The sequence below is a fragment of the Ovis canadensis genome, chromosome 19 (assembly GCF_042477335.2).
Source record: "Ovis canadensis isolate MfBH-ARS-UI-01 breed Bighorn chromosome 19, ARS-UI_OviCan_v2, whole genome shotgun sequence".
Classification (NCBI taxonomy): Eukaryota; Metazoa; Chordata; class Mammalia; order Artiodactyla; family Bovidae; genus Ovis; species Ovis canadensis.
This window is the reverse complement of record NC_091263.1, coordinates 26,188,800-26,212,629: the sequence shown is the minus strand read 5'-3', so window position 1 is coordinate 26,212,629 and position 23,830 is coordinate 26,188,800. Positions and strand designations below refer to the sequence as shown.

Here is a 23,830-nt window from a genome sequence, read left to right as displayed (position 1 = left end):
TTCGGCTGTAGGACACCACCCCCGACGAGCTTCTCTCCGCCGTCATGACCGCGGTTCTCCAGGACGTCAGGCTGAGCCCGGCCCAGCTGGGAGATATCTGCGTGGGTGAGTGGGCCACCCTGGCCCTGCGCTCGATCCTCGCCTTCCCATCCCGTCAAAGCGCTCCTCAAACACCTCCCTCCGTTCAGGCGCTTTCCAGGCGTCTTCAGCGAGGGGAATGGCGACAGACTGCACGCAGATGAGCGTAATCATCTTTTTAGGGCTATAGACTCCACCACCCCTCCCACCCTCGCGTCCAGGCACTTTCTGTGCCGGCTCCAAGCACATTCTTCATATTAAGTATGATAGGAAGTAGGAATTGCACGGGACAAACATTTCCACGCCAGTCTTGGTGCCAGGGTTTGAGAACACTCTAAGGGACAGGAGTCTGGGTTTCTCTACCCATCCTGATGTCCTGTCTATTGCCAGGGTAGAACAGAGGGAGCATCGAAAAACCATCAAAGTCCAGCTTTACAGTTAATAATGGAGAAACTGCCCGGGGGATTTGCGGCAGAGCTTGGACCTGAATCTAGGACCTCTTGACCTTTAGTCTAATCTTTTTCCCCCACCTAACATTATATGGTAAGAGTCTCATCACACAGGTGCCACCCCTAGGTGGGGGATCACTGTTCAACCCCTGGAGTGTGAGTAGGTGGAGGACAATCAAGGAGGTGTGCATTTTCAGAAACACTTTGCTAACTGACAGGACTGCCTCCTCCGACTTCAAGCTTTGCACTACATTCTTCTTTCTGTGTTACCTTTAAAGGCAGCCGGCCTGCCCAGAGTGTGCTGATTTGGAAAAGCAGGGTGCATGGGCAGGGGATCATGGGCCTCTCAGGGACTGGATCTAGTGTCTGACCAGCACACGCTGCTGTGTAGCTGGCTCACTCTGCTCCAGACTTTGACATTCCAGTGGTTCTGAAGGAGGATTTGGAACGCCCCCTGTCTGGTCATCACAGCCATACCTTAGTGCCCAGAGCATCACCTGGCACTGACTGGAGGTTTGCTCTCCACAGGAAATGTGCTTCAGCCCGGGGCCGGAGCGATGATGGCCCGAATCGCCCAGTTTCTGAGGTAAACTTCTAGTTCTTGCTCTGGGTTGGCTATTCAGACTCTTGCTTGGGCTCCGGCCCCAGAGAACTCAGCCTGCTGGTGGGAGAAGATCAGGGTCTGGTGGACTCCAGACCCCGACACAGCCAGGGTGCTCGGCACCCTGTTTTTCTGGATGCTACCTTTCCCCTACTTTGAAAGGAGGGTGTGTTACTGGTGCAGAGCCAGGACGAACAGCCTTTGGGCCTGAGCAGAAAGTCCACTGTGGCCCAATCTTTCTTAAGCCTAAGTCAGCTTGTTGCTTTGGCTTTTCTAAGTGTGAACTCTGTAAATATTTACCTGTAAATATCCAGGCAGGCACATTGAAGAGAGCTTTTTAAATGCTAGTTGGGTAAGCTGGCGCCTCCAAAGCAGAGCTCATCCACAGAGACTTGGGATTGGGCCAGAATCCAGGGGTCGCCCAGAAGGTACCCTGGTGAATTGCCCTTTACCTCTTGTCCTAAGATGGGGGAGGAGCTTTAAATTATTTTCATGTGTAGATTTAAGAACCACTTAGCTCTATAATCCCAGTTGCATGGAGAAGCAATAATAGGAACATGAACTAGCGAAGGCACAGGAAAATGAGACAAGATGTGGAGACTAGGAGACATTCAGACTGCTTAGCCTAGAGTTCAAAAGACTCCTCGGTCCGGCTCCAGATTTGCCTGCCAGTCTTATCTACCTGCTGCTGCTGCTTTAAGCCACCCTGTCTGCCCACTGCTTTCCCTAAGCTGGTCAGTCTACTGTCCCTGCCGCCCTTCTCCTCGCTAATTAAACTCTGACCAAACAGTGTCACCATTTCCCCCAGACTTCGCTGAGCACCCAAGGCTTAGCAAGAGGGCCCCTTCTTTTCCAGTCACTGGCTACGTGCTTCCTTTTGATGTGCTTTGCTATCTTGCTCTGTTGCTGCAGATGTGGCTAGTTAATTCACTTTCTGCGTGTGGTTGGGCGTCCTCTCGGGCGCTGTATTTCCCTGCATGTCAGCATCCCTCACACTGAGTCAGTGTTCACTGATCACTGGGTGGATTGGGTGAAGGGGCAGTAATTAAGTAGTAGGGTGTTAGAGAACCTGGCAAGGGTAAACAGGCCACAGGTGCCTAGGACATTCTCCACCCAAGAAGGTTTCAGCAAAACCTGGCCTGGCCTCGAGTCCAGAGGTTCCCAACTCGGGTTATGTGCTAGAATCAGCAGGTTTCACCCCGAGGTTCTGAGTCCGTAGGTCTCGGGATTTGTGCAGGACTTTGTGCCCATGGCCAGCTCAGATTACATTGGCAGAGGTGGCTCTACCAGCTTCTCGGGCTGAAACCCATGTGAAAGCCTGGGGAAACCCACCCGAAGGAGGGATGTTAGAATACCTAGTACCTGTCAGGGTTCTTTGTCCAGCTGGGAACAGGCTTTCCACAGAGAATGGTGGGAACATAAAGGCTGAGAGTAGGGATGGTTTCTGGCCTCATATTTTAGGCATTCTTTTTCTTTTTAAATTGAAGCATAGTTGATTTACAATGTTGTATTTCTACTGTATAGCGAAATGATTCAGTTACACATACATTTATATACATTCTTTTTAAAAAATATCCTTCTCCATTATGGTTCATCACAGGATAGTGACTGTAGTTCCCTGTGCGACCCAGTAGGACCTTGTTGTGGATCCATTTTTATATAATAGTTTGGATCTGTCAGCCCCGAACTCCCATGCCATCCTTCCCCTAATCACTGCCCCCATTGCAAGTCTGTTTTCTGCGAGTCCATTTCTGTTTTGAAGATTCATTTGTGTCCTATTTTAGATTCCACATGTAAGCGATAGCATATATTTGGCCTTCTCTGTCTGGCTGACTTGACTCAGTGTGACAGTCTCTGTTTAGGCCCATCCGTGTTGCTGCATATGGCATTATTTCACTCCTTTTATGACTGAGTAATATTCCACTGTATACACCCATCACATTTTCTTTATCTACTCCTCTGTTGATGGACATTTGCATCGCTCCCATGTCCTGGCTATTGTAAATGGTGCTGCAGTGAACACTGGGATACATGCATATTTTTGAATTATAGTTTTGAATGGATATAGGCCCAGGAGTTGGATCGCTCAGTCACATGGCAAGGCTAATTTTAGCTTTTTGAGTCCCCTCCATACTGTTTTCCTTAGTGGCTGCACCAATTTACATTCCCATGAACAATGGAAGAGGGTTGTTTTCTGCACGCCCTAGCCAGGCTTTGTTATTTCTGGACTCTTAAATTTACAATTTGTATTTTATATTGGAGTACAGTTGATTTACAATGTTGTGCTCGTTTCAGGGGTACAGCAAAGTTATTCAGTTACACACGTAAATATATTCATTCTTTTCCCATATAGGTTATTACAGATTATTGAGTCAAGTTCCCTGTGCTATATAGTAGGTCTTTGATGATGTATCTATTTTATATATAGTAGTGTGTATATGTTAATCCCAAACCCCTAATTTATCCCTCCACCCACCTTTCCCCTTTGGTAGCCATAAATCTGTTTTCTAAGTAGATTTCTGTTTTGTAAATAGGTTCATTTGTATCATTGTTTTAGGTCCCACATACAAGTGATAGCATATATTTGTCTTTCTCTGACTTAAATCGTATGATCATCTCTAGGTCTGTCCATGCTGCTGCAAATGGGATTATTTTGTTCTTTTTTGTGGCTGAATAGTATTCCATTGTATATATGTACCACCTCTTCACTCACTCCTCTGATGATGGACATTTTGGTAGCCTCCATGTCTTGGCTAAGTGTAAATAGTGCTGCAGTCAACATTGGATACGTGTATCTTTTTTAGTTATGGCTTTCTCCAAATATATGCCCAGAAGTGGGATTGCCAGATCATTGTTAGCTTTATATTTAGTTTTTAAGAAACCGCTATACTACTTTCCATAGTGGTTGCACCAGTTTTCATTCCCATCAGCAGTGTAGGAGGGTTTGCTTTGCTCCATGCCCTCTCCAGCATTTATTGTTTGTAGACTTTTTGATGATGGCCATTGTGACTAGTGTGAAATGATACCTCGTCATAGTTTTGATTTACATTACTCTATAATAAGTAGTGAGGTTGAGCAGCCTTTCATGTGCCTCTTGGCCATCTGTATGTCTTCTCTGGAGAAATGTTTATTTAGATCTTCTGCCCAGGTTTTGATTGGGTTGTTTTTTTTTTTTTATATTGAACTGCATGGAGCTATTTTTGTATGTTGAAGATAAATTTCTTATTTGTCACTTTGCAAATATTTTCAGCCATTCTGTGGGTTGTCTTTCATTTTGTTTATGGTTTCCTTTGCTGTGCAAAAGCTTTTTAAGTTTAATTTGGTCTCTCTCTCTCTCTTTTTTTTCTATTTTTACTACTCTGGGAAGTGAATCAAAGAAAGATATTGCTGAGATCTATGTCAGAGAGTGTTCTGGCTATATTTTCCTCTAAGAGTTCTGTAGCATCTGGCCTTACAATTAAGTCTTTAATCCATTTGTATTTATTTTTGTGTATGGTGTTAAAGAGCATTCTAATTTCATTTTTTTATTAATACATGGAGCTGTCCGGTTTTCCAAGAACCATGTATTGAAGTCTGTGTTTTCTCCATTGTGTATCCTTGCCTCCTTTGTCATAGATGAGGTGACCGTAGGTGCGTGGGCTTATCTCTGGGTTTTCTATCCTGTGCCATTGATTTGTGTTTCTGTTTTTGTGCCAGTACCAAAACTGCTTTGATTATTATAGTTTTGTAGTTTAGTCTGAAGTCAGGGAGCCTGATTCCCCCAGCTCCATTTTTCTATTTTTTAAAAAAATCATTTTGTGGCTGGTGATGCACTGCGCATTTATGTATTTGTTTGGCTGCACTGGGTCTTAGTTGTGGCACATGGGATCTTTAGTTGCCTCATGTGAACTCCCAGTCATGGCAGGTGGAGTCTAGTTCCCCGACCAGGAATTGCACCTAGGACCCCTGCACTGGGTCCAGGTTCGTTTTTCTTCCTCAAGATTGCTTTGGCTATTCAGGATCTTTTGTGTTTTCATACAGATTGTAGATTTTTTTTTCCCTAATTTGTGAAAAATGCCATTGGTAATTTGACAGAGATTGCATTGAATATGTAGATTGCTTTGGGTAGTATAGTCATTTTGATAATATTGAGTCTTCTAACCCCAAAACAAAGTATATCTCTCTTCTGTCTGTGTTATCCTTAATTTCTTTCATCAGCATCTCACAGTTTTCTAAGTACAGTATAGGTCTTTTGCCTTCTTAGGTAAGTTTAATTCTAGGTATTTTATTCTTTTTGATGTGATGGTATATGGGATTATTTCCTTAATTTCTCTTCCTGATTTTTTATTGTTAGTGTATAGGAATGCAAGAGATTTCTGTGTATTAATTATGTATACTGTGTAATTACTGATTCATTGATGAGCTCTAGTAGTTTTCCGGTAGAGTATTCAGGATTTTCTGTGTATAGTATCAAGTCATCTGCAAACAGTGATAGTTTTACTTCTTTTCCAACTTGGATTCTTTTTATTTCTTTTTCTTCTGTGATTACGTGGCTAGAACTTCCAAAACTATGTTGAATAAAAGTGGCAAGAGTGAGCTACTTCTTTTGTTCCTGATCGTAGAGAAAATTCATTCAGTTTTTCACTGTTGAGAATGATGTCAGCTGTGGGTTTGTTATATATGGCCTTTATTATGTTGAAGTAGGTTCCCCCAAGCCTACTTTTTGGAGAGTTTTTATCATAAATGGGTATTGAATTTTCTCAGAAGCTTCCTTTGGATCTATCAAGATGATCATAATGGTTTTTATTCTTTAGATTGTTAATGTGGTGTATCACATTGACTCATTTGCATATACTGAAGAATCCTTTGCATCCCTGGGATAAATTCCATTTGATCGTGGATTTATGATCCTTTTAGTATGTTGGTGGATTCGGTTTGCTAGTATTTTGTTGAGGATTTTTGTGTCTGTGTTCATCAGTGATATTGGCTTGTAATTTTCTTTACTTTTTTCTTTAAATATTCTCTCTCTCCAGTTTATTCTTTTTTTAAAAAAAATTTATTTATTATTGGACTTCCCTGCTGGTCCAGTGGTTAAGAATCTGCCACCAAGGTAGGGGACACAGGTTCAATCCCTAACTCAGGAGGATTCCATATGCTGCGGAGGAACTAAGCCCGAACGCTGCAAGTACTGAGCCCACGTGTCTAGAGCCACTGCTCTGCAACAGGAGAAGCCATGGCAATGAGGAGCCAGCGCGCTGCAACCAGAAGAAGCCCCTGCACAGCAACAAAGACCCAGCACAGCCAAAAATAAATTAAGTAAAACATTTAAAGATAAATCATACATTTTTAAAGAATGTTAGTTTGGGCTGCGCTGTGCGTTCATTGCTGTGTGCAGGATTTTCGGTGGTTGTAGTGAGCAGGAGCTGCTCTTCATCGTGGGCTTCTCACCGTGGTGGCTTCAGTTGTTGAGACTTGCAGATTCCAGAGAGAGGGCTCAGCAGGTGTGGCCCACGGGCTTAATTGCCCCACTACGTGCAGAATCTTCCCGAACCAGGGATCGAGCCTGTGTCCCCTGCATTGGCAGGTGGATTGATTTTTAACCACTGGACCACCAGGGAATTCCTGTAATTTTCTTTTTTTTTGTTGGTATTTGTCTGGTTTTAGTATCAGAGTGATGGTGGTCTCATAGAATAAACGTGGGAGTGTTCCTTCCTCTGTAATTTTTTGCAAGAGTTTCAGAAGGATAGGTGCTAGCTCTTAATGTTTGATAGAATTCACCTGTGAAGAATTCACTTCTGTTGGAATTTTTTTAATCACAGTTTCAATTTCGGTGCTTGTAATTGGTCTGTTTGTATTTCTCATTTCTCCCTGGTTCAGCTGGAAGGTAGTACCTTTTCTAAGAATTTGTCCATTTCTTCTAGGTTGTCCATTTTATTGGTGTATAATTGCTTGTAGTAGTCTCTTACGATCTTTTGTATTTCTTTGACATCAGTTGTAACTTTTTTCATTTCTAACTCTATTGATTTGAGCCCGCTCCCTTTTTTTCTGCTGAGTCTAGCTAAAGATTTATCAGTTTTGTTGATTTTGTGTATCTTTAAAGAACCAGCTGCCACTCCCATTGACCTTTTGTATTGTTTTCTTCATCTCTGTTTCTCCTCTGAGGTTTACGATTTCTTTCCTTCCACTAAGTTTGTGTTTTATGTGCTTTTCTTTCTCTAGGTGCTTTAGGCATAAGGTTAGGTTGTTTAATTGAGATTTTTCTTGTTTTCTGAGATAAGACTATCACTGTAAACTTCCCTCTTTTAAGTGCTTTTGCTGCACTGCATAGGTTTTGGATTGCTGTGTTTTGATGGTCATTTGTTTCTAGGTATTTTTAAAATTTCCTCCTTGATCTCTTTAGTTATCTGTTGGTTGTTTAGTAACATGTTGTTTAGTCTCCATGTGTTCGGGTTTTTCAGTTTTTCCCTGTAATTGATTTCTAATATCATAGCATTGTGGCTGGAAAAGATGCTTGATATGATTTCAACTTTATTAAATTTACCAAGGCTTGATTCGTGGCCCCAGATGTGATCTGTCCTAGAGAATGTTCCATGTGCACTTGGGAATAAAGTATATTCTGCTGTTTTTGGATGGAATGCTCTATAAATATCAACTAAGTCCATCTGGTTTAATGTATCATTTAAAGCTTATGTTTCCTTACTGATTTTCTATCGGGGTCATCTGTCCCATTAGTGGTGGTGGGTGTTAAAGTCCCCTACTATTATTGTATTACTCTCAATTTCTCCCCTTTTTTTCTTAAACTTTTTATTTTGAGATAGTATATTTGAGATAATCATATGCAGTTTTAAGAAAGACTACAGAGACCCTCATGTACTTTTTCCCTAGTTTCACCCAGTGGGAACATCTTGAAAAACTATTGTACAATTTGCCAACCATGATATTGGCACTGATACCATCAAATTACAGAACATTTCCGCTACCACAAGGACCATTTTACAGTCACACCCACTTTCCTTCTCACACCTCCGCTCCCTGATCCCTGGCAACCACTAATCTCTTCTCTATTTCTGTAATTTTATTTCAAGAAAGGTATATAAAGGGAACCATACCGATTGTAACCTTTTGGAATTGGCTTTTTTCACTCAGCATAATTCTTTGTAGATTTCATTCAGATTGTTGTATCAGCAGCGTGTTCCTTTTCATTGCTGAGTAATAGTCCATGGTGCACAGGTGGGGCCCACCCTCCCCAGGGCTGCTGGACTGGGTACAGAGGTTAAGAGGGAACCTGGCCTCATCTTGAGGGCCTACTGTGAGCTAGTTTGTGTCCAGCACACCGCTGGAGCTTTTCAGAGGTGGCATTGATGCATTTCCTATCTCTGTGCCTCCTACAGCCCTTCTTGGAAGTAGAACATGTGAAGTGCCATAGTTGTAGAATTTGGAGCAAAATAAATTTTGTGAACACTCTTCTAATTGCAAACAGACATCTTTGACACAATCTGGGAAACTTGAACATGGACTACATATTAGATTATTTAAGGGTTATTGTTATTTTTTGTTAGGTGTGACATTGGCATGCCAGTTATGTAAAAACAATGTCATTTGTTGGCTTGGCAGGTTGAACGGGTTGCTAGTGAGAGGACATTGCATCTGGGATTTGCTTTAAGCACTACAGCCTTGGGAAAGATGTGGGAGGGGGAGAAAGGAAGCACTGTTGACCAGTGTTGACAATAGAGGAAGCTGGGTGATTTGCATGTGGGAGTTCATTATAGTATTCTCCCTACTTCTGTGTGCGTCAGGACATTTCATAAAAAAAGGACTTTGAGTGTGCATTGTTACTGAACCCACGTTCCACAAATGGAGAAAGGTGATCTTGTCTTATCACAGTGTCTGGTCTGTGGCTCCCATTGGTTTGTCTGAAGCCAGTATTTAGCAGTCGTACGCCAGGAGACTCCTGGCTGGAACCAGTGTTGTGGAATCTCCAGCTGTGAATTGTATCAGCCTTGGTCATCCTGTCCCAGTGCTCTCTGATTTGCACGTATAATTCTGTTCTTGAGGTGTCACCAATCTCTGCGGAAGAACTGTTCGTGGCTTCATGTGAGAATTGTTGCCCAATCTGGGGTCAGTCCTGATTCCATCCCACATTCACTGGCTGTGTGACTTGCAGAAGTCCCTTTGCCTCTCTGGGCCTTGGCTGCAGGGGTATAAAATGGAGAAACTGGCTGTGATGCCCTGAGGGTTGAGAGTGGCAGGGTACCCTCCATATCCTGTCTGGCTTTGGAGTGGGCCATGTGGGGAGGAGGGTGAGGGTGGAAGTGCTTTGGCTGACTTGACCTACCAGAGCAGTTGCTGTTTCTTGAAAGCCTGCAGATGAGGCTCAGAGAGGTTAAGTGACTTGGCCAGGGCTTCACAGTAGTGGCATTGATGGAGGTGAGGTTCGAACCTGAGACTCTCTGGTACCATGCCTATACCACGGTGCCTCTCACAAGCAGGGTCAAGAGGACCCTCAGGAATCACAGGGAGGATCTGTCCTCCTGTGAGAGGTGCTAAGCTCTGTGTGAGTGTGCAGTCTGGTGATGGACTGTCCGCAGGGTCGGGTCATGCTGAGGCTGCCCAGCCCCTGGCAGGCCCCTCCCGCCTCCCACGGCGGCCGTGACCGAGGTGGGCATGTTTTCACGCCCAGTTTTCACTTTTATGGCTGGTAGCATTTGCTGTAAACGTTGAAGTCCTCCTGTGTTGGGTGCGTCTATATTTACATTGTTATGTCGTCTTGGATTGATCCCTCAGTTGTTATATACTGTCTTTCCTTGTCTCTTGTAACAGTCTTTTCTTAAAAGTCCAGTTTATCTGATATGAGTATTGCTACTCCAGCTTTCTTTTGATTTCCATTTGCATGGAATATCTTTTTCCACGCCCTCACTTTGAGGCTGTATGTGTCCCTAGGTCTGAAATGGGTCTCTTATAGATAGCATGTATATGGGTCTTGTTTTTGTATCCATTCAGCCAGTCTGTGTCTTTTGGTTGCAGCATTTAAATCTTTACATTTGAGGTAGTTATCCATATGTGTGTTCCTATTGCCGTTTTCTTTTTTAAATATTTTTATTTATTTTTGGCTACATCAGGTCTCCGTCTTGGCACATGGAATCTTCATTGTGACTCGAGGGCTTCTCTCTAGTTGTGGTGCATAGGCTTAGGTGCCCTGTGGGATCTTAGTTCCCTGACCAGGGATCACCCCCACTCCCCTGCTCTGGACGGTGAATTCTCAACCCCTGGACCACCAGGGAAGTTCCACACCGCCACCTTATTGCCATTTTTGTCGTTGTTTTGGATTTGTTTTTGTTGGTCTTCCTTTCTTCCGTTCTCTTCTCCGGTGGTTTGAGGACTGTCTTTAGTGTTGTGTTTGGGTTGCTTTTTCCGTGTGTGAATCTATGGTAGTTGGTTTGCAGTTCCCATGAGGTTTCGATACAGCGATCTATATATGGACAAGGTTAAGTTGCTGGTTCTTAATTTCAAATGTGGTTCCCATTTCCTTCGGTTGTACTCTCTTCTTCTCATGAGTGCTGACTTTTTAAAAATTTGTTTTGTTTATTTGGCAGTGTCGGTCCTAGCTGTGGCATGGGGGTTTTCTTGCTGTGGTGCTCAGGCTCCATAGCTGGGCTGCGTGGGCCCAGTCGCTCCATCGCACGTGGATCTTAGTTCCGGCGCCGCAGATCGAGCTCCATCCCCTTCGCTGCGAGGCGGCTCTCCAGCCACTGGACCGTCATGCTTGCTGGTTTTGCCATCCTGTTTGTGTGTGGATGGTTTCCTGTTACTTTGTTTGCTTTTATTGGAGAGCTTTCCCATGTTTTAAATTTTCTTATTAGGGAATTAGTTGGTTTTGTTGTGCTGAGTTCTCTTAGCTTTTGCTTGTCTGTAAAGCTTTTGATTTCTCCGTTGAATCTGAATGAAAACCTTGCTGGGAATTCTTGGTTGTTGGTTTTTCCTTTTCATCACTTTAAATATATTGAGCCACTCACTCTCCTCTGATCTGCATTGCTGCTAATGAAATAACCTTGAATCAGTTGATAACCTTATGAGGATTCCTTGTATGTTATTTGTTGCTTTTTTTGTTTTTTACCGTGTTGGGTGCTGAGCCTTCATTGCTGCTTTCTCTCTTTGCGGCGAGTGGGGGCTGCTCTCCAGCTGCAGCGCGCAGGCGTCTCTTACTGTGGAGCACGGGCTCAGGCCGCGGGCTTCAGTAGTTGTGGCACACAGCTTTATTTGCTCTGCAGCATGTGGGATCTTCCCAGACCAGGGATGGGAACCCATGTCCCCTGCATTGGCAGGTGGATTCCCAATCACTGGGCCCCCTGGGAAGCCCAGGCAGGCTGTCTTCTGATGGGTGGGTGGGGCTGTGTTCCTATAGAGTTGGTTGTTTGGCCTGAGGCTTTCCAGCACTGGAGCCTGCAGGTTGTTGGGTGGGCCCTGGTCTTGGTGCCGAAATGGGGGCCTCCAGGAGAGCTCACCCCAATCATATTCCCTAGAGGCGCCACTATCCTTGTGCTTGTCCTGAACCTCAGCTGGTGAGCTGCAGCTGCCCTTTGCCTGCCCAGGAGACCCTCTAAGACCACTAGGTGGGCCTCGCCCAGGTTCCTGTAAAGGTGCTGCTTTAAGCCAGGCCCCAGTGCGCATGAAACCGGCTGTGTGCCCTCACAGAGGGGGTCTCTGTTCCCCCAGCCCTGTGGAGCTCCTGCACTCAAGCCCTGCTGGCCTTCAAGGCTAAATGATCTGGGGGTTCTTCCTTCTAAGGCCAGCCCCTCAGACTGTCTTGGAGGGCTCTTTTTATGTGGGAACATCCTGTGTAGTCTGCGTGTGTTTAATATTTGTTGGTGCGAGAACTCTTCACAGTATGTCTGCCACCTCTTTCCCTAGTGTGTGCTGGCCACTGTCCCCTCTGACAGGGGGTGTGACTGATGCAGTGAGCAGAGCCTGCGCTGGGTATTGAGCAGGGCCTCCACTCTGCTCTGTGGTTGCAGTGGCCTGTCAGGGCGCGGTCTGCTCCCTAGGTGTTGGAGTAGAGGCCCTCAGATCACTTCCTTAACTGTGTGTGTGATATGCGGTATGAGGGAGGCGGGGCTGGAGCACTCCCACTCAGAGAGAAACCAGTGAGTATTCCCACTCCGGAGCTGTTCACACACCATGGGTGTGCTCTGTTGTCGCATTTCACCCGTGTGCGAGCTCTCAGATGATGCCATCGGCGCCTCTCTCAGCCCCATCCTAAGTGTGGGGATGCCGCAGTTGGCCCTTGCGTCTCTTAGGTGTTGTTTTCACCAGGCCACCAGCATCCACCCACTGAAGTCATGGCCTGGTAATTATGGATCTGGACCCCCTGGGGTGCTGTGGAGCAGCTCAGACTCTGCCCTGGCCCCACCTCAGCATGTGCATGTCCACGAAGTTCTCAGCTGCGAAAGCTAGACCTGTCTGGACTGCAGGAGATGTTCTGCAGACACTGACTTCACAAATCCCACTGTTGTTCAGTCGCTCAGTCGTGTCCCACTCTTTGCGACCCCATGACTGCACCACACCAGGCTTTGCTGTCCTCTGCTATCTCCCGGAGCTTGCTCAAACTCATGTCCGTTGAGTTGGTGATGCCGTCCAACCGTCTCATCGTCTGTTGCCCCCTTCTCCTCCCACCTTCACTCTTTCCCAGCATCACGGTCTTTTCCAATGAGTCTGCTCACTTTGGCCATCATCTTCAGCATCAGCCCTTCTAATGAGTATTCAGGGTTGATTTCCTTTAGGACTGACTGTTTTAATCTCCTTGTTGTCCAAGAGACTCTCTCAAGAGTCTTCTCCAGCACCACAGTTTAAAGGCATCAATTCTTTGCTCCCCAGCCTTCTTTATGGTCCAATTCTCACATCTGTACATGACTACTGGGAAAACCATAGCTTTGATTATACGAATCTTTGTCAACAGAATGATGTCTCTGCTTTTTAATATGTTGTCTAGGTTTGTCATAGTCTTTCTTCCAAGGAACAACAGGTGTCTTTTAATTTCATGGCTGCTGTCACTGTCTGTAGTGATTTCGGAGCCCAGGAAAATAAAGTCTGTCACTGTTTCCATTTTTTTCCCTATCTATTTGCCATGAAGTGATGGGTTTGAATGCCATGATCTTATTTTTTTAAATGTTGAGTTTTAAGCCAGCTTTTTCACTGTCCTCTTTCACCTTAATCAAGAGGTTCTTTAGTTCCTCTTCACTTTCTGCAGTAAGGGTGGTATCGTCTGTGTATCTGAGGTTATTGATATTTCTCCCGGCAATCTTGATTCCAGCTTGAGCTTCATCTAGCCTGGCATTTCACATGATGTGCTCTGCATATAAGTTAAATAATCCCATCGTGGGGTGTAAATCTGTTGTTCATGCAGCTGGGAGGAGAGATTGCAGCTCTTCTTCCTTAGTTGCACAGCCTCTGAGGCTCAGCCGTGGTTTCAGCCCCACCTCTGCATGTGGGTCACCCTCTGGTCCCTGCTCCCAAGTCTGCCCCAGAGTGCATCAGCCCACTCTGGAAGGGAGGGGCATGAGAGCCTGTCCTGGCTGGAGCCCTTCCGGGTGTCTAGGAAGGTAGGGTGGCCACTTGGGAGAAAGGCCCAATGGTGACCCCACCCTTTGCACATCACTCAGCAGTTGTGCTCCGCGTGTATAGTGGTCCTGGCTTCCTCCGTGAGCATTCTCGGCTGCAGAGCTCCTCACTCCCGCCACCTCAGGCTGTCTCATGGCAGCCAGCGGCAGCCCTCTCCCCCGGTCTGCTTTGAAAACCCAGCCCATGTGCACCAGCGGACATGTATCTCAGGCCAGGGCATGGAGGGCTGGGGCCGGACCACCTGTGCGGGTCTCTCCGTCCTGCCTGCCGGTTGCTATATTCTCCGAGTTTCCAAAGATCCTCTTCTGCCCAGCTGATCTCCCTGCCAGTGAGGGGGCTTCCCCACATGCAGGAACCTTCTCTCCTTCAGCTCCACCCTCGGGAGTCTAGGTTCCATCCCACCTCCCCTTCCTTTTCCCTTCTTTCTTTCACCCTACCTGGTTATGTGGGGGATCTGTCTTGTCTCTCATCCACGTGTCTTTTTGAATTCGAGTTTTGTCTGGATGTGCACCAAGGAGCGGGGTTCTTGGATCGGATGGCAGCTCTACTCTTAGCTTTTTGAGGCCCCTCCATACTGTTCTCCATAGTAGCTACACCAGCTTACCTTCCCACCAGCATTGTAGGAGGGTTCCCTTTTCTGTACACCCTCTGTAGTACTTGTTATTTGTAGACTTTTAAACGATGGCCATTCTGACTGGTGTGGAGTGACACCTCATTATACTTCTGACTTGCATTTCTCTAATGATCAGCAATGTGGAGCATCTTTTCCTGGGCCTGTTAGCCCTCTGTCATACTTTAGACATTTCTTTTGCGCTGGCTGTCTGTCCTGGCCACAGGCCCTCTTCTCTGTTCTTTAGGGCAGCAGTCTCCAATCCTTTCGGCACCAGGCATCAGTTTTGTGGAAGCCAGTTTTTCCACGAACTGGTGTATGGTGGGGGGATGGTTTCAGGATCATTCAAGCCCATTAAATTTACAGTACACACTATTTCTATTATTATTACACTGTGTTGTATAATGAGACAATTATGCAACTCACCATAGTGCGGAATCAGTGGGAGCCCTGAGCTTGTTTTCTTACAGCTAGACAGTCCCATCTGGGGGTGGTGGGGAAAAAGTGTCTCCTCCTTAATCTCATGTAGGTTGCTGTCACTGCAGAAAACCCTGCCTCATAAAGATTAGATGTTGGAAATGAAAGCAGGTTTCTCAGTGCTTTTGTGGAAATCTCAGGATATTCCGCCTTGATTTGAACCCAGAAAGTGTGGAGATTTGACAGTCTGAAACGTGACTTTTGAGGCCACCGTCATTTTCAGCCTAAAGCAGTGATCCTCTTCTAGCACAGCCAAAGTCAACTTCCCTGGCTCATTCACAAACGGGTTGTGGATCCATTCCTTCCCAGGTCGGGGGTCTTTTGTGGTTGGGAAGTAATGCTCAGGCTCTATTGAAAGCTGAATAGGTGATCATGCAACAGCTGGGAGAAAGAAGGTGCTGGCTCAGTCTATTTCAAAATCTCTGCTGATGTTTGAAAAATCCCAGCATTTACCCATTGCCCGCATAACTCCAGTTTGGCTTTGAATGCAGCCACTTTATCTGCCAACTTGAACACAGTTGTCATTCTACCCTAAAATGACAGATTGAATTCCTTGAGGAGGTTAAGTATGTCACTCAAGGTAGGCAAGTTTTGTGATCCATTCTGCATCACTGAAATGTGGTGACTTTTCCTAAAAGAAATTTCTGGAGCGGCTCTTGTAACTCTGGCCAGTGATCTTGTGTATAAGACATGTGTGCTCTGAGTCCATCTCCTCAGAGAGTTATGTGAACAGACATGAGTTGTGGGCAAGTACCTTAGTGTGGCTGATAACTATAACCCCATCCTGCAGAACACTGTTAAGTTCAGGTGACTTTTTCAGATAGCCAGCATTTCCCTATGGATGATGCGGTGTGTGGACTCACATTCAGAAGCTACCTCTTTGACGTGAGTAGTGAAACCAGAAAGCCATCCAGCCATGGCAGCTACTCCATTCATGCATGACACAAAAAGACCAATTCAGTTTTCCTGGTATGTGATCATTCAGAGAATGGAATCTTTCTGCAACTGTAGTGTGGTTGGCAACAAAAGGGCACATAACATACCCTCATACACATCCTTCTAAAAAGTAGATTGCACAGACAGGCACTGTTGCCTTGTCAAATTCGATAGACTTACCACCCTGGTCTGTGTACCACAGTGAGTCATTTATCCTAACAACTGTGTTGGGCTCTCCTGGTGGCTCAGATGGTAAAGAATCCACCTGCAAGGTGGGAGACCTGGGTTCGATCCCTGGGTTCGAAAGAGTCCCCTGGAGGAGGGCATGGCAACCCACTCCAGTATTCTTGCCTGGAGAATCCCATGGGCAGTGGAGCCTGGTGGGCTGCAGTCCATGGGTTTGCAAAGAGGCAGACACGACTCAGCACGGCGCACAGCACAACGTCCGCTGCTATTAATCTTCTCATCAGTTTGTCTAGTTATGGTGCTGTCTGAAAGAGGAACACGTGCCACCATTTACACTGCAGCCTCTCCTCTAAAAGTTCACAGCAGATGTCAGGCAGGATCAACTCTTTACCAATAGAGAAGGGCTTCTTAACTTTAGCTATAAGGTTAGCGCTACGAATGATGCTCTCAGTACAGGTCCATTTGATGAAGTGAGTGGTAGCCTTCAGCAATTGCTTCTGTTCTTCATGTTTTTTTCTTTGTAGAAATGCCAAAGGCCTATCTGTCTGTCTGTCCTTCTGGCTGCGCTGGGTCTTCGCTGTTGCACCCAGGCTTTCTCTAGTTGTGGTGAACGGGGACTACTCTGCTGTGGAGCAGGGGCTCTAGGCACGTGGGCTTCAGTAGCTGTGGCGCTCGGGCTTGGCTGCTCTGAGGCATGTGGAATGCTCTTGGACAAGGGAGCAGACCCGTGCTCCCTGCATTGTTAGGCAGATTCCTCCCCGCTGTACCACCAGGGAAGTCCCAAGGCTTGTCTTCTCATGCAGGGTGCTTGGTCCCCACGTGGTGAAGCAGTTTTGAAGGGTTTTTAGCTTTGTTAGATAGCTGGTCACCACATAGTTACAAAGCAGGCTTGGAAAATGTGAGTCACTCATTGTGATGAACCCATAATTTAATCAGGACTCTTGGCATTTTCTTTTAAACGCAGCTTTCTTTTTTGTTGGCAGTCTTAAGCATCTTCTGCTCTCTCATCATGGGGTCTTCCCACCTTTTAAAGAAGCTCCCCAGCGACGTTTGTTTTCTACTCATTTTGGCTAGGGTTAGCTTGTGGGCTTACGAAAACGGAGACAGGTGCATGGTGTGGGAAAGAGGCCCAGACGGAAGTGGTCAATAAAATAATGGGCAAGCCACAGGCGGACTGAAGCGTCAGATTCTGACTTAAAGCCTGCCACCAGACGCAGCTTAACTGCCGCTTGCCCCTCACTGATAGGGTTCTGATATGGATCTGCAGCTGATTTGTTATGGTCTGTGTGGTCAGACCTCTCTGCTAATGATAGATGTGTATTTGCAGCCACTCCCCACCCTAGCCTCACTGCCTCGCTCCACCTCGAATTGTCAGCCATTAGATTCTTAGAAGGAGCGCACAGCCTAGATCCCTCGCATGCCCACTTCACAGAAGGGTTTGAGCTCCTATGAGAATCTAAGGCTGCCGCTGATCTGACAGGAGGCAGAGCTCAGGCGGTAGTGCAGGCGATGGGGAGCGGCTGTAAGGACAGATGAAGCGTCACTCGCCACCAGCTGTCACGCGCCTCCTGCGGTGCCCGATTCCTAACAGGCCAGGGACCGGTACTCACCCATGCTCTGAGGGTTGGAGACCCTGGCTCTAGGAGAAAGAGGGTTGTACAGTTTCACTTTTGAACCTTCAAAGGCAAGATGAGACCCAGCCAGTCTTCTCTTGCCTCTGGGCCGTGCTTGGCCTTGGTTGAGGAGAATCACGGGATGGAAGGGCATGTGCTTGCAGGGCCTGGGGCGCAAGCGCCTGCAGAAATGGATTTGCCCAGTGTGAATCGCCTGGAGTGCAGGCAGGGCTGCCTGTTTGTTCCCCTGGTCTTTCTGTCTGACCTCCCCCCAACTCCCCCACAAAGGGGCAGTCAGACTGGCCAGGAGCCCAGGCTTGCTTTCCCTGAGCGCTGGCAGAGAGAGGGGGCTGACTCTCTTGCTTCCTGTTTCAGTGGCATTCCGGAGACTGTGCCTTTGTCAGCTGTCAATAGGCAGTGCTCGTCGGGGCTCCAGGCGGTGGCCAGCATAGCTGGTAAGTTGTGACTGGGTGGGCACCCCTGGCTACGACCTGGCCTTAGTCCTGGCTCCATGGGTTTGGGTCATCCTTGCCTGCGGGGCAAGCAGTAATTTCTGAGAGGACTGTACCCACAGAAAGCATGGAGGAGCGCCCCCCTCCTCCCTGGGCAGCCCCCCAGCCTTTTCTGAGCGCTCCTGGGTCTCCATCTCGGAGGCTGGGGCTGAGTCCCCCTTAGAGACCAGATGGGGAAGAGGCTCCCCTGTTCCCAAGACAGATGGACTCTGGGGAAGGATGTTTATAAAATGCTTTTGTTGCAGGTGGCATCAGAAATGGGTCTTATGACATTGGCATGGCTTGTGGGTAAGAATTTCTTTCTGCCAGAGCTTATTAACCAACTTGTTACAATGAAACTGATGTTCCTCTCCTGATTCTCAGAGGCTATGATTTCTTGCTTCTCCCTGCAGCCCTTTCAGGCAGCTGGGGGTGAGTTGGTTCCTATAAATTCTGCTTAGAATCAGCCCCCAGCCCTGGCTCTTTGGGAACCGCTCACACCTCTCAACACCAGAGGAAACTGGCTTTGAAGAGCTTTCTTTTCTTGGAAACCTGTCAGGCTGGAGATGTGGGCAAGCATTTTGAGAAAATGCAGCACTGGGTTCCCGTCTGTGACAACGCTTGTTGATTCATGATGGTTGCTGAGAGTGGAAAAAGCAGTTTTGGTTCCCAAAGCCCAGGGCAGCTGCCTGCTCCAGGACTAGTTTGTTCATTTGACAGGCTGTCTGCCCCCTCGCCCTGTCGGAGGTGGAAACTTCCGCTGCCTCCTGGGCTGAGGGACACGGTCAGATCTCTGGTGCTTTGGTCTCTGACAGCTGTGGCTCCTTCTTCAGCTGCAGCCCACGGAGCCCCACGAGTGCTGGGCGGCACTCCAGGCAGGGGAGGCTGGGGTGGCATCTGGTGCTGGGAGCGCAGGCCCCTTCAGGGCTTCGGCAGGCTTAGGGGCCCGGCAGCCCCAGGATCCTGACCCGCGCCCTCTGCCTCTCAGTTCCTCTCCAGAGCATTTCTTCATCAGAACCCTGCTGGGCCATCTAGGAGCTGTGCCAGTTGGCGCTGGCTGTACTGCCCGTGTCAGCAATCGTAGATAAACCCAGAGACCACACCACAGGGACTTTGGCCGGGCAAAGGCCACTGACCAGGCTGCGCCCGGGCTTCTCGCTCTCACTGGACGATGGATGGGGCTGTGTGTGGACTGAGGAGAGGGTTGGAGCCTTCATGGGGAATTTGAGTCCCCAAGCATGTGAAAGACCGAATTATAGGGTTTGAGGGTTTGGGCCAGGACAGTCCCCCGTGTCACAGGTTGACTGTTCCTCAGACTTTGCTCATGACGAGTGGCTCAGGATATTATAGGTGGCAGTGGGCTCTGGAGCCCGACTACCTAAACTTGGTCCCCACTGACAAGTTAACTCAGCTTCTCTGGGCCTGGCATTGCTCACAGCGTTCTTAATACTTGGGAGGATTTTTCAGATATTGCTGGGCGCATGAAAAGCATGCAGAGTTATGTGTTACCACCCTCTGAAGCCTTATATTCTGCCACCTCCTGAAAGCCCTTTGTGACCACACCAACTCGAGATCTCAGCCTTCCCTTTGGCTCCTAGCACCTCCTTGACCACACAGGTCAGCTTGCTCTCTGACATGTGGCTTTTAGAATATTGGTCTCTTCTCTCTTCCGGATCTGTGGCCCCTGAGGGCAGGGCCTGGGCTTGTTAGACATGTTTTCCCCACTGTGGCCAACGCTAGGCCACTTTCCTTGGGAACTGCCGCTGCCTAAAGGCGCAGTTGTCTTAGGGAAGTGAGGCCCTGCCCGGGCGTGTGGACTGTGCGGTGGTCGGGGTGGAGGTGGGGCTCAGCAGCCCTGCACCCCCAGCTCTACCTGGCTGGCCCGGGGCTCCCTGGCTGTTTACCAGCACTTGCTGGCACCCAGCTGTCTGTGGGGAGCCTGCTAATCACCTCCTCCTCCTCAGGGTGGAGTCCATGTCCCTGGCTGACAGAGGGAACCCTGGAAATGTTACTTCACGCCTGGTGGAGAATAAGAAGGCCAGAGACTGCCTGATTCCTATGGGGTGAGCACCGGCCTCAGCTCCCTGCCTAGCCCAGAGCAGGGCTTCAGGAGCTTGGGTCCCCTTGTGGCCCCTCGCCTCAGGCCTGGCTTGCTCTGCAGGGCCTCTGGGGATGGGACTTCCTGAGGTCCCCAGTGCGTCTGTGCCCCTGGGTTTCCAAGCATGGCCCAGCCTATCACTCCCACCCTAAGGGGCTCATTAACAAAGGCCTGAGGGCAGCTGCATCCCAAAACCTTGGCCTCAAAAGTTGAGGAAGCGGTAGGTATTTGCCCAGCGGCCACGCCGGTGAGGGCACTGGGCCCTGACAGGGTGGCATCGAAGGCGCCATCGTTGCAGAGCCGCTGAGCACTGCGGCCAGCACCACCGCGGGCCGTGGGCGGGGAGTCCTGGCTCCACAGCACGTGCTAGGGGATGCGGCTGCCTCCACAGCGGGGGACCATCCCTGAGGGAAAGCTCTCTGTGGGAAGCCTGGAAAGCCAGAAGGCTGGGCCAGAGGCCCCGCTGTGGCACTGGCCTGTGGGAGGCTGCAGCTCCGGGGAGCAGAAAGCTGGGTGTGGCCTCCCATGGGGGCCTGGGAGTCCTCGTCTCCTCACAGGAAAGCAGTTTCCCTTGAGGCGCAGGAGAAGCTGGCCAGGCCAGTTGGCGCCCCACCCAAACCCTCCTGTGTGCACGCTTAGAGGCCCAACTACGGTGCCTCCGCCTGTGCGCCTGGTGTCACTGAGACACAGGTCTCCCCGCCTCCGCCCCGTGTGCAGCCCCGGGCCCCACACAGACTCAGTGTTCCCCGTCTGTGTTCTAGGATAACCTCAGAGAATGTGGCTGAGCGGTTTGGCATTTCGCGGGAGAAGCAGGACACCTTTGCACTGGCTTCCCAGCAAAAGTGAGTGCTGTCTGGGTGACATGCTGCAAGGGCTGGAGAGTGAGCTTTTGAGGTTGTTCTAAGTGCGCTCCCCAGGTGGCGCTAGTGGTAAAGGACCTGCCTGCCAATGCAGGAGACATAAGAGACACGGGTTCGATCCCTGGGTCAGGAAGATGCCCTGGAGGAGGAAATGGCAACCTACTCTAGTATTCTTGCCTCGAGAATTCTATGGACAGAGGAGCCCGGCAGGCTACAGTCTGTGTGCTTGCAGAGTCAGACATGACTGAAGCAACTCAGCGCGTAAGTGGTGTCAGATGGAGCTGCCCTAGGCTACTGCTGGGCAGCAAGTGGTTTCCAAGCCTTTCCATCCCAGGTAGGGAGGTGGACCAGGGATGGTGCCACTGCACACTTAGCCCTACATCCCATTGTTGTCTGAGTGTCTTTCCCCCTGGTGTTTGTGGCTGTGGAGGCAGTGGTCTCCAGCCAGGTGGGCCTCTCTGAGGCAGTGGTTTTTAGCCACTTGGGTTCAAACTCTCACTAGAGAGTCGGGTAAAAGCTGTGGCTTCTTCCCCTGGGAATGCCGCTGGGCCTTTGCATATGATTGCAACAATCACCCTAAAATGCCTTATGCTTTTACACTGTTTAAATTCTAAGGTTCATCCAGTAGTTTAGTGTATGTCATTTTTATTATTTTTTAAATGTTTATTTGGCTGTGCTGGGTTTCAGTTGTGGTATGTGGGAGGTACTGACCAGGGATCGAACCTGGGCCCCCTGCAGTGGGGGCATGGAGTTGTAGCAGCTGGACCACAGGGAAGTCCCTATGTCATTTATAAATACATGGAGTCACAGGAAACAGAGGGGATTGGGCTGGTGGGAGGGAACGGAAAGTCCACAGAAGCCAGCACGAATATTCCTGGGGCTCCAGCCTCGGTTGGCTTAATCCCTCTTGGGTGAAGGGCTCAGAGGGGAGCCTCCTGCTCAAACCTTCCTCTTTGAGGATCTGGTAAGGCCGATGACCAGAAAGACCCTGTGAAGCCTGGGCTCCCGCTGTCCAGATAGTAGGGACCCACACCAGGCCCTCTCCATACTCCCCTGAGGCAAGCGTGTCCCTGCATTTAGCAGCCTCAGCTTGCACTTCTGTCCCAAAGGGCAGTGGGTGGGGGCGTCAGGGAGGGACCCCAGGAAGGAAAGTAACCCCATGTGAGCCTGAGCCTGGCTGTCCACGGTGCTGGCAGGGCAGCCAGAGCCCAGAGCCAGGGCTGTTTCCAGGCTGAGATCGTGCCTGTTACCACCACGGTCCGTGACGACAAGGGCACAGAGCAAAGCGTCACCGTGGCCCAGGACGAGGGCATCCGCCCCAGCACCACCATGGAGGGCCTGGCCAAGCTGAAGCCTGCCTTTAAGGAGGGGGGCTCTACCACGGCTGGTGAGATGGGGCTGCTGCACGCTGGGTGTCCTCCTCTGGGTGCTGGAGCCACCAGGCAGGGTGGGTGGGGAAGGTGTGGACCACCTCAGCACTGCCCCCGGGCCTCCCTAACCCTGTGCTTTGCCTCCAGGAAACTCTAGCCAGGTGAGTGATGGAGCTGCTGCCATCCTGCTGGCCAGGAGGTCCAAGGCAGAAGAGCTGGGCCTTCCCATCCTTGGGGTCCTGAGGTCCTATGCAGTGGTTGGGGTTCCGCCTGACATCATGGGCATTGGCCCTGCCTACGCCATCCCTGTGGCTTTGCAGAAAGCAGGTAAGGTGGCTCCTTCAGCCCCAAGATTCAGATCCAGTTCCTGTTTCTTGTGCTGTTGCTGCCTGAGGCAGGTGGGGGACAGGTGCCTGGGGTGGTCCTGTGGGTGCTGCAGAGTGAAGGGGGGGTGAAGACCAGCACCCCAACCCCCAGCCAGGCTCCACACACCCATCTTGAACAAAGGCAGACATAGCAGGCAGCCTACAGCCCATGGATGGGGCAGGGCCCCCAGGGAGACTGAGGATCCCACTAAGGGGGCCGCTGGGTCAGTTCAGGTCTTTCCCCTGGGCCTGCAGGGCTGACGGTGGACGATGTGGACATCTTTGAGATCAACGAGGCCTTCGCCAGTCAGGTGAGCCTTTGTTTTGCAGTGTGGCCTGGGGCCCCCAGTTGGAGCCAGGGGGCGAGGGGCAAAGGGGACCAGAGAGGGATCCGCAGCTGATGCTCCACCTCCCCCCAGGCTGTGTACTGTGTGGAGAAGCTGAAACTCCCTCTTGAGAAGGTGAACCCTCTCGGGGGTGCAGTGGCCTTGGGCCACCCGCTGGGCTGCACAGGGGCTCGACAGGTCATCACGCTGCTCAATGAGCTGAAGCGCCGCGGGAAGAGGTGAGGCTGACCCCGTGGGGTTGTCTGGGGGAGGTGTACATATGCCCACATGCTCCAAGCTGAGGAGACAGGGGATCCTGGCCTGCAGCAGGCAGCTGTCACCCTGTGTGTGCACCTGGGACCCACATGCCCGGAGGTCTGGCGTCCTCTGGGCCCTGGTGCGCCCAGGTCAGCCTTCCTGACGAGAGCTTGGTGGCTGTGCCTCCACCCCACCTGTGTGTCTCCTTCCCCAGGGCCTACGGGGTGGTGTCCATGTGCATCGGGACTGGCATGGGAGCTGCCGCTGTCTTTGAATACCCCGGAAACTGACGGCCCAGGGCGGAGGCGCAGCAGCCCGCAGCATGGGAGGGATGGCAAGTCAAGACACCTGAGCTGATGTGAGCACACACAACGTGAACAGATGCCCCAGCACAGGAGCAGATGTGGAGTCAGGCCCCTCCGGCTAAGACCCACCCAGCCCACAAGGCCGCCGCGTGATCCCTGGGGGCAGGCCCTGTGGATGGGGAGTGCCGCAGACGCAGTAAATGCGCGGTCTTA

General features: G+C 49.5%; 1 protein-coding gene across 3 annotated transcripts in view; it reads left to right on the top strand.

Annotated features, from left to right (window-relative positions):
- ACAA1 (acetyl-CoA acyltransferase 1) overlaps window positions 1–23,830 on the top strand; it is a 25,752-nt gene extending 1,922 nt beyond the window's left edge. For all 3 annotated transcript variants that reach the window (XM_069561476.1, XM_069561475.1, XM_069561477.1), the window contains exons 3-13: window positions 12–105; window positions 1,056–1,113; window positions 17,920–17,999; window positions 18,302–18,344; window positions 20,000–20,098; window positions 20,895–20,975; window positions 22,190–22,380; window positions 22,511–22,690; window positions 22,984–23,039; window positions 23,148–23,293; window positions 23,527–23,830. In XM_069561476.1, coding sequence (XP_069417577.1) covers window positions 12–105; window positions 1,056–1,113; window positions 17,920–17,999; window positions 18,302–18,344; window positions 20,000–20,098; window positions 20,895–20,975; window positions 22,190–22,380; window positions 22,511–22,690; window positions 22,984–23,039; window positions 23,148–23,293; window positions 23,527–23,602 — 1,104 coding nt within the window. In that variant the 3' untranslated portion in view covers window positions 23,603–23,830. The remainder of the gene's footprint in view (window positions 1–11; window positions 106–1,055; window positions 1,114–17,919; window positions 18,000–18,301; window positions 18,345–19,999; window positions 20,099–20,894; window positions 20,976–22,189; window positions 22,381–22,510; window positions 22,691–22,983; window positions 23,040–23,147; window positions 23,294–23,526) is intronic.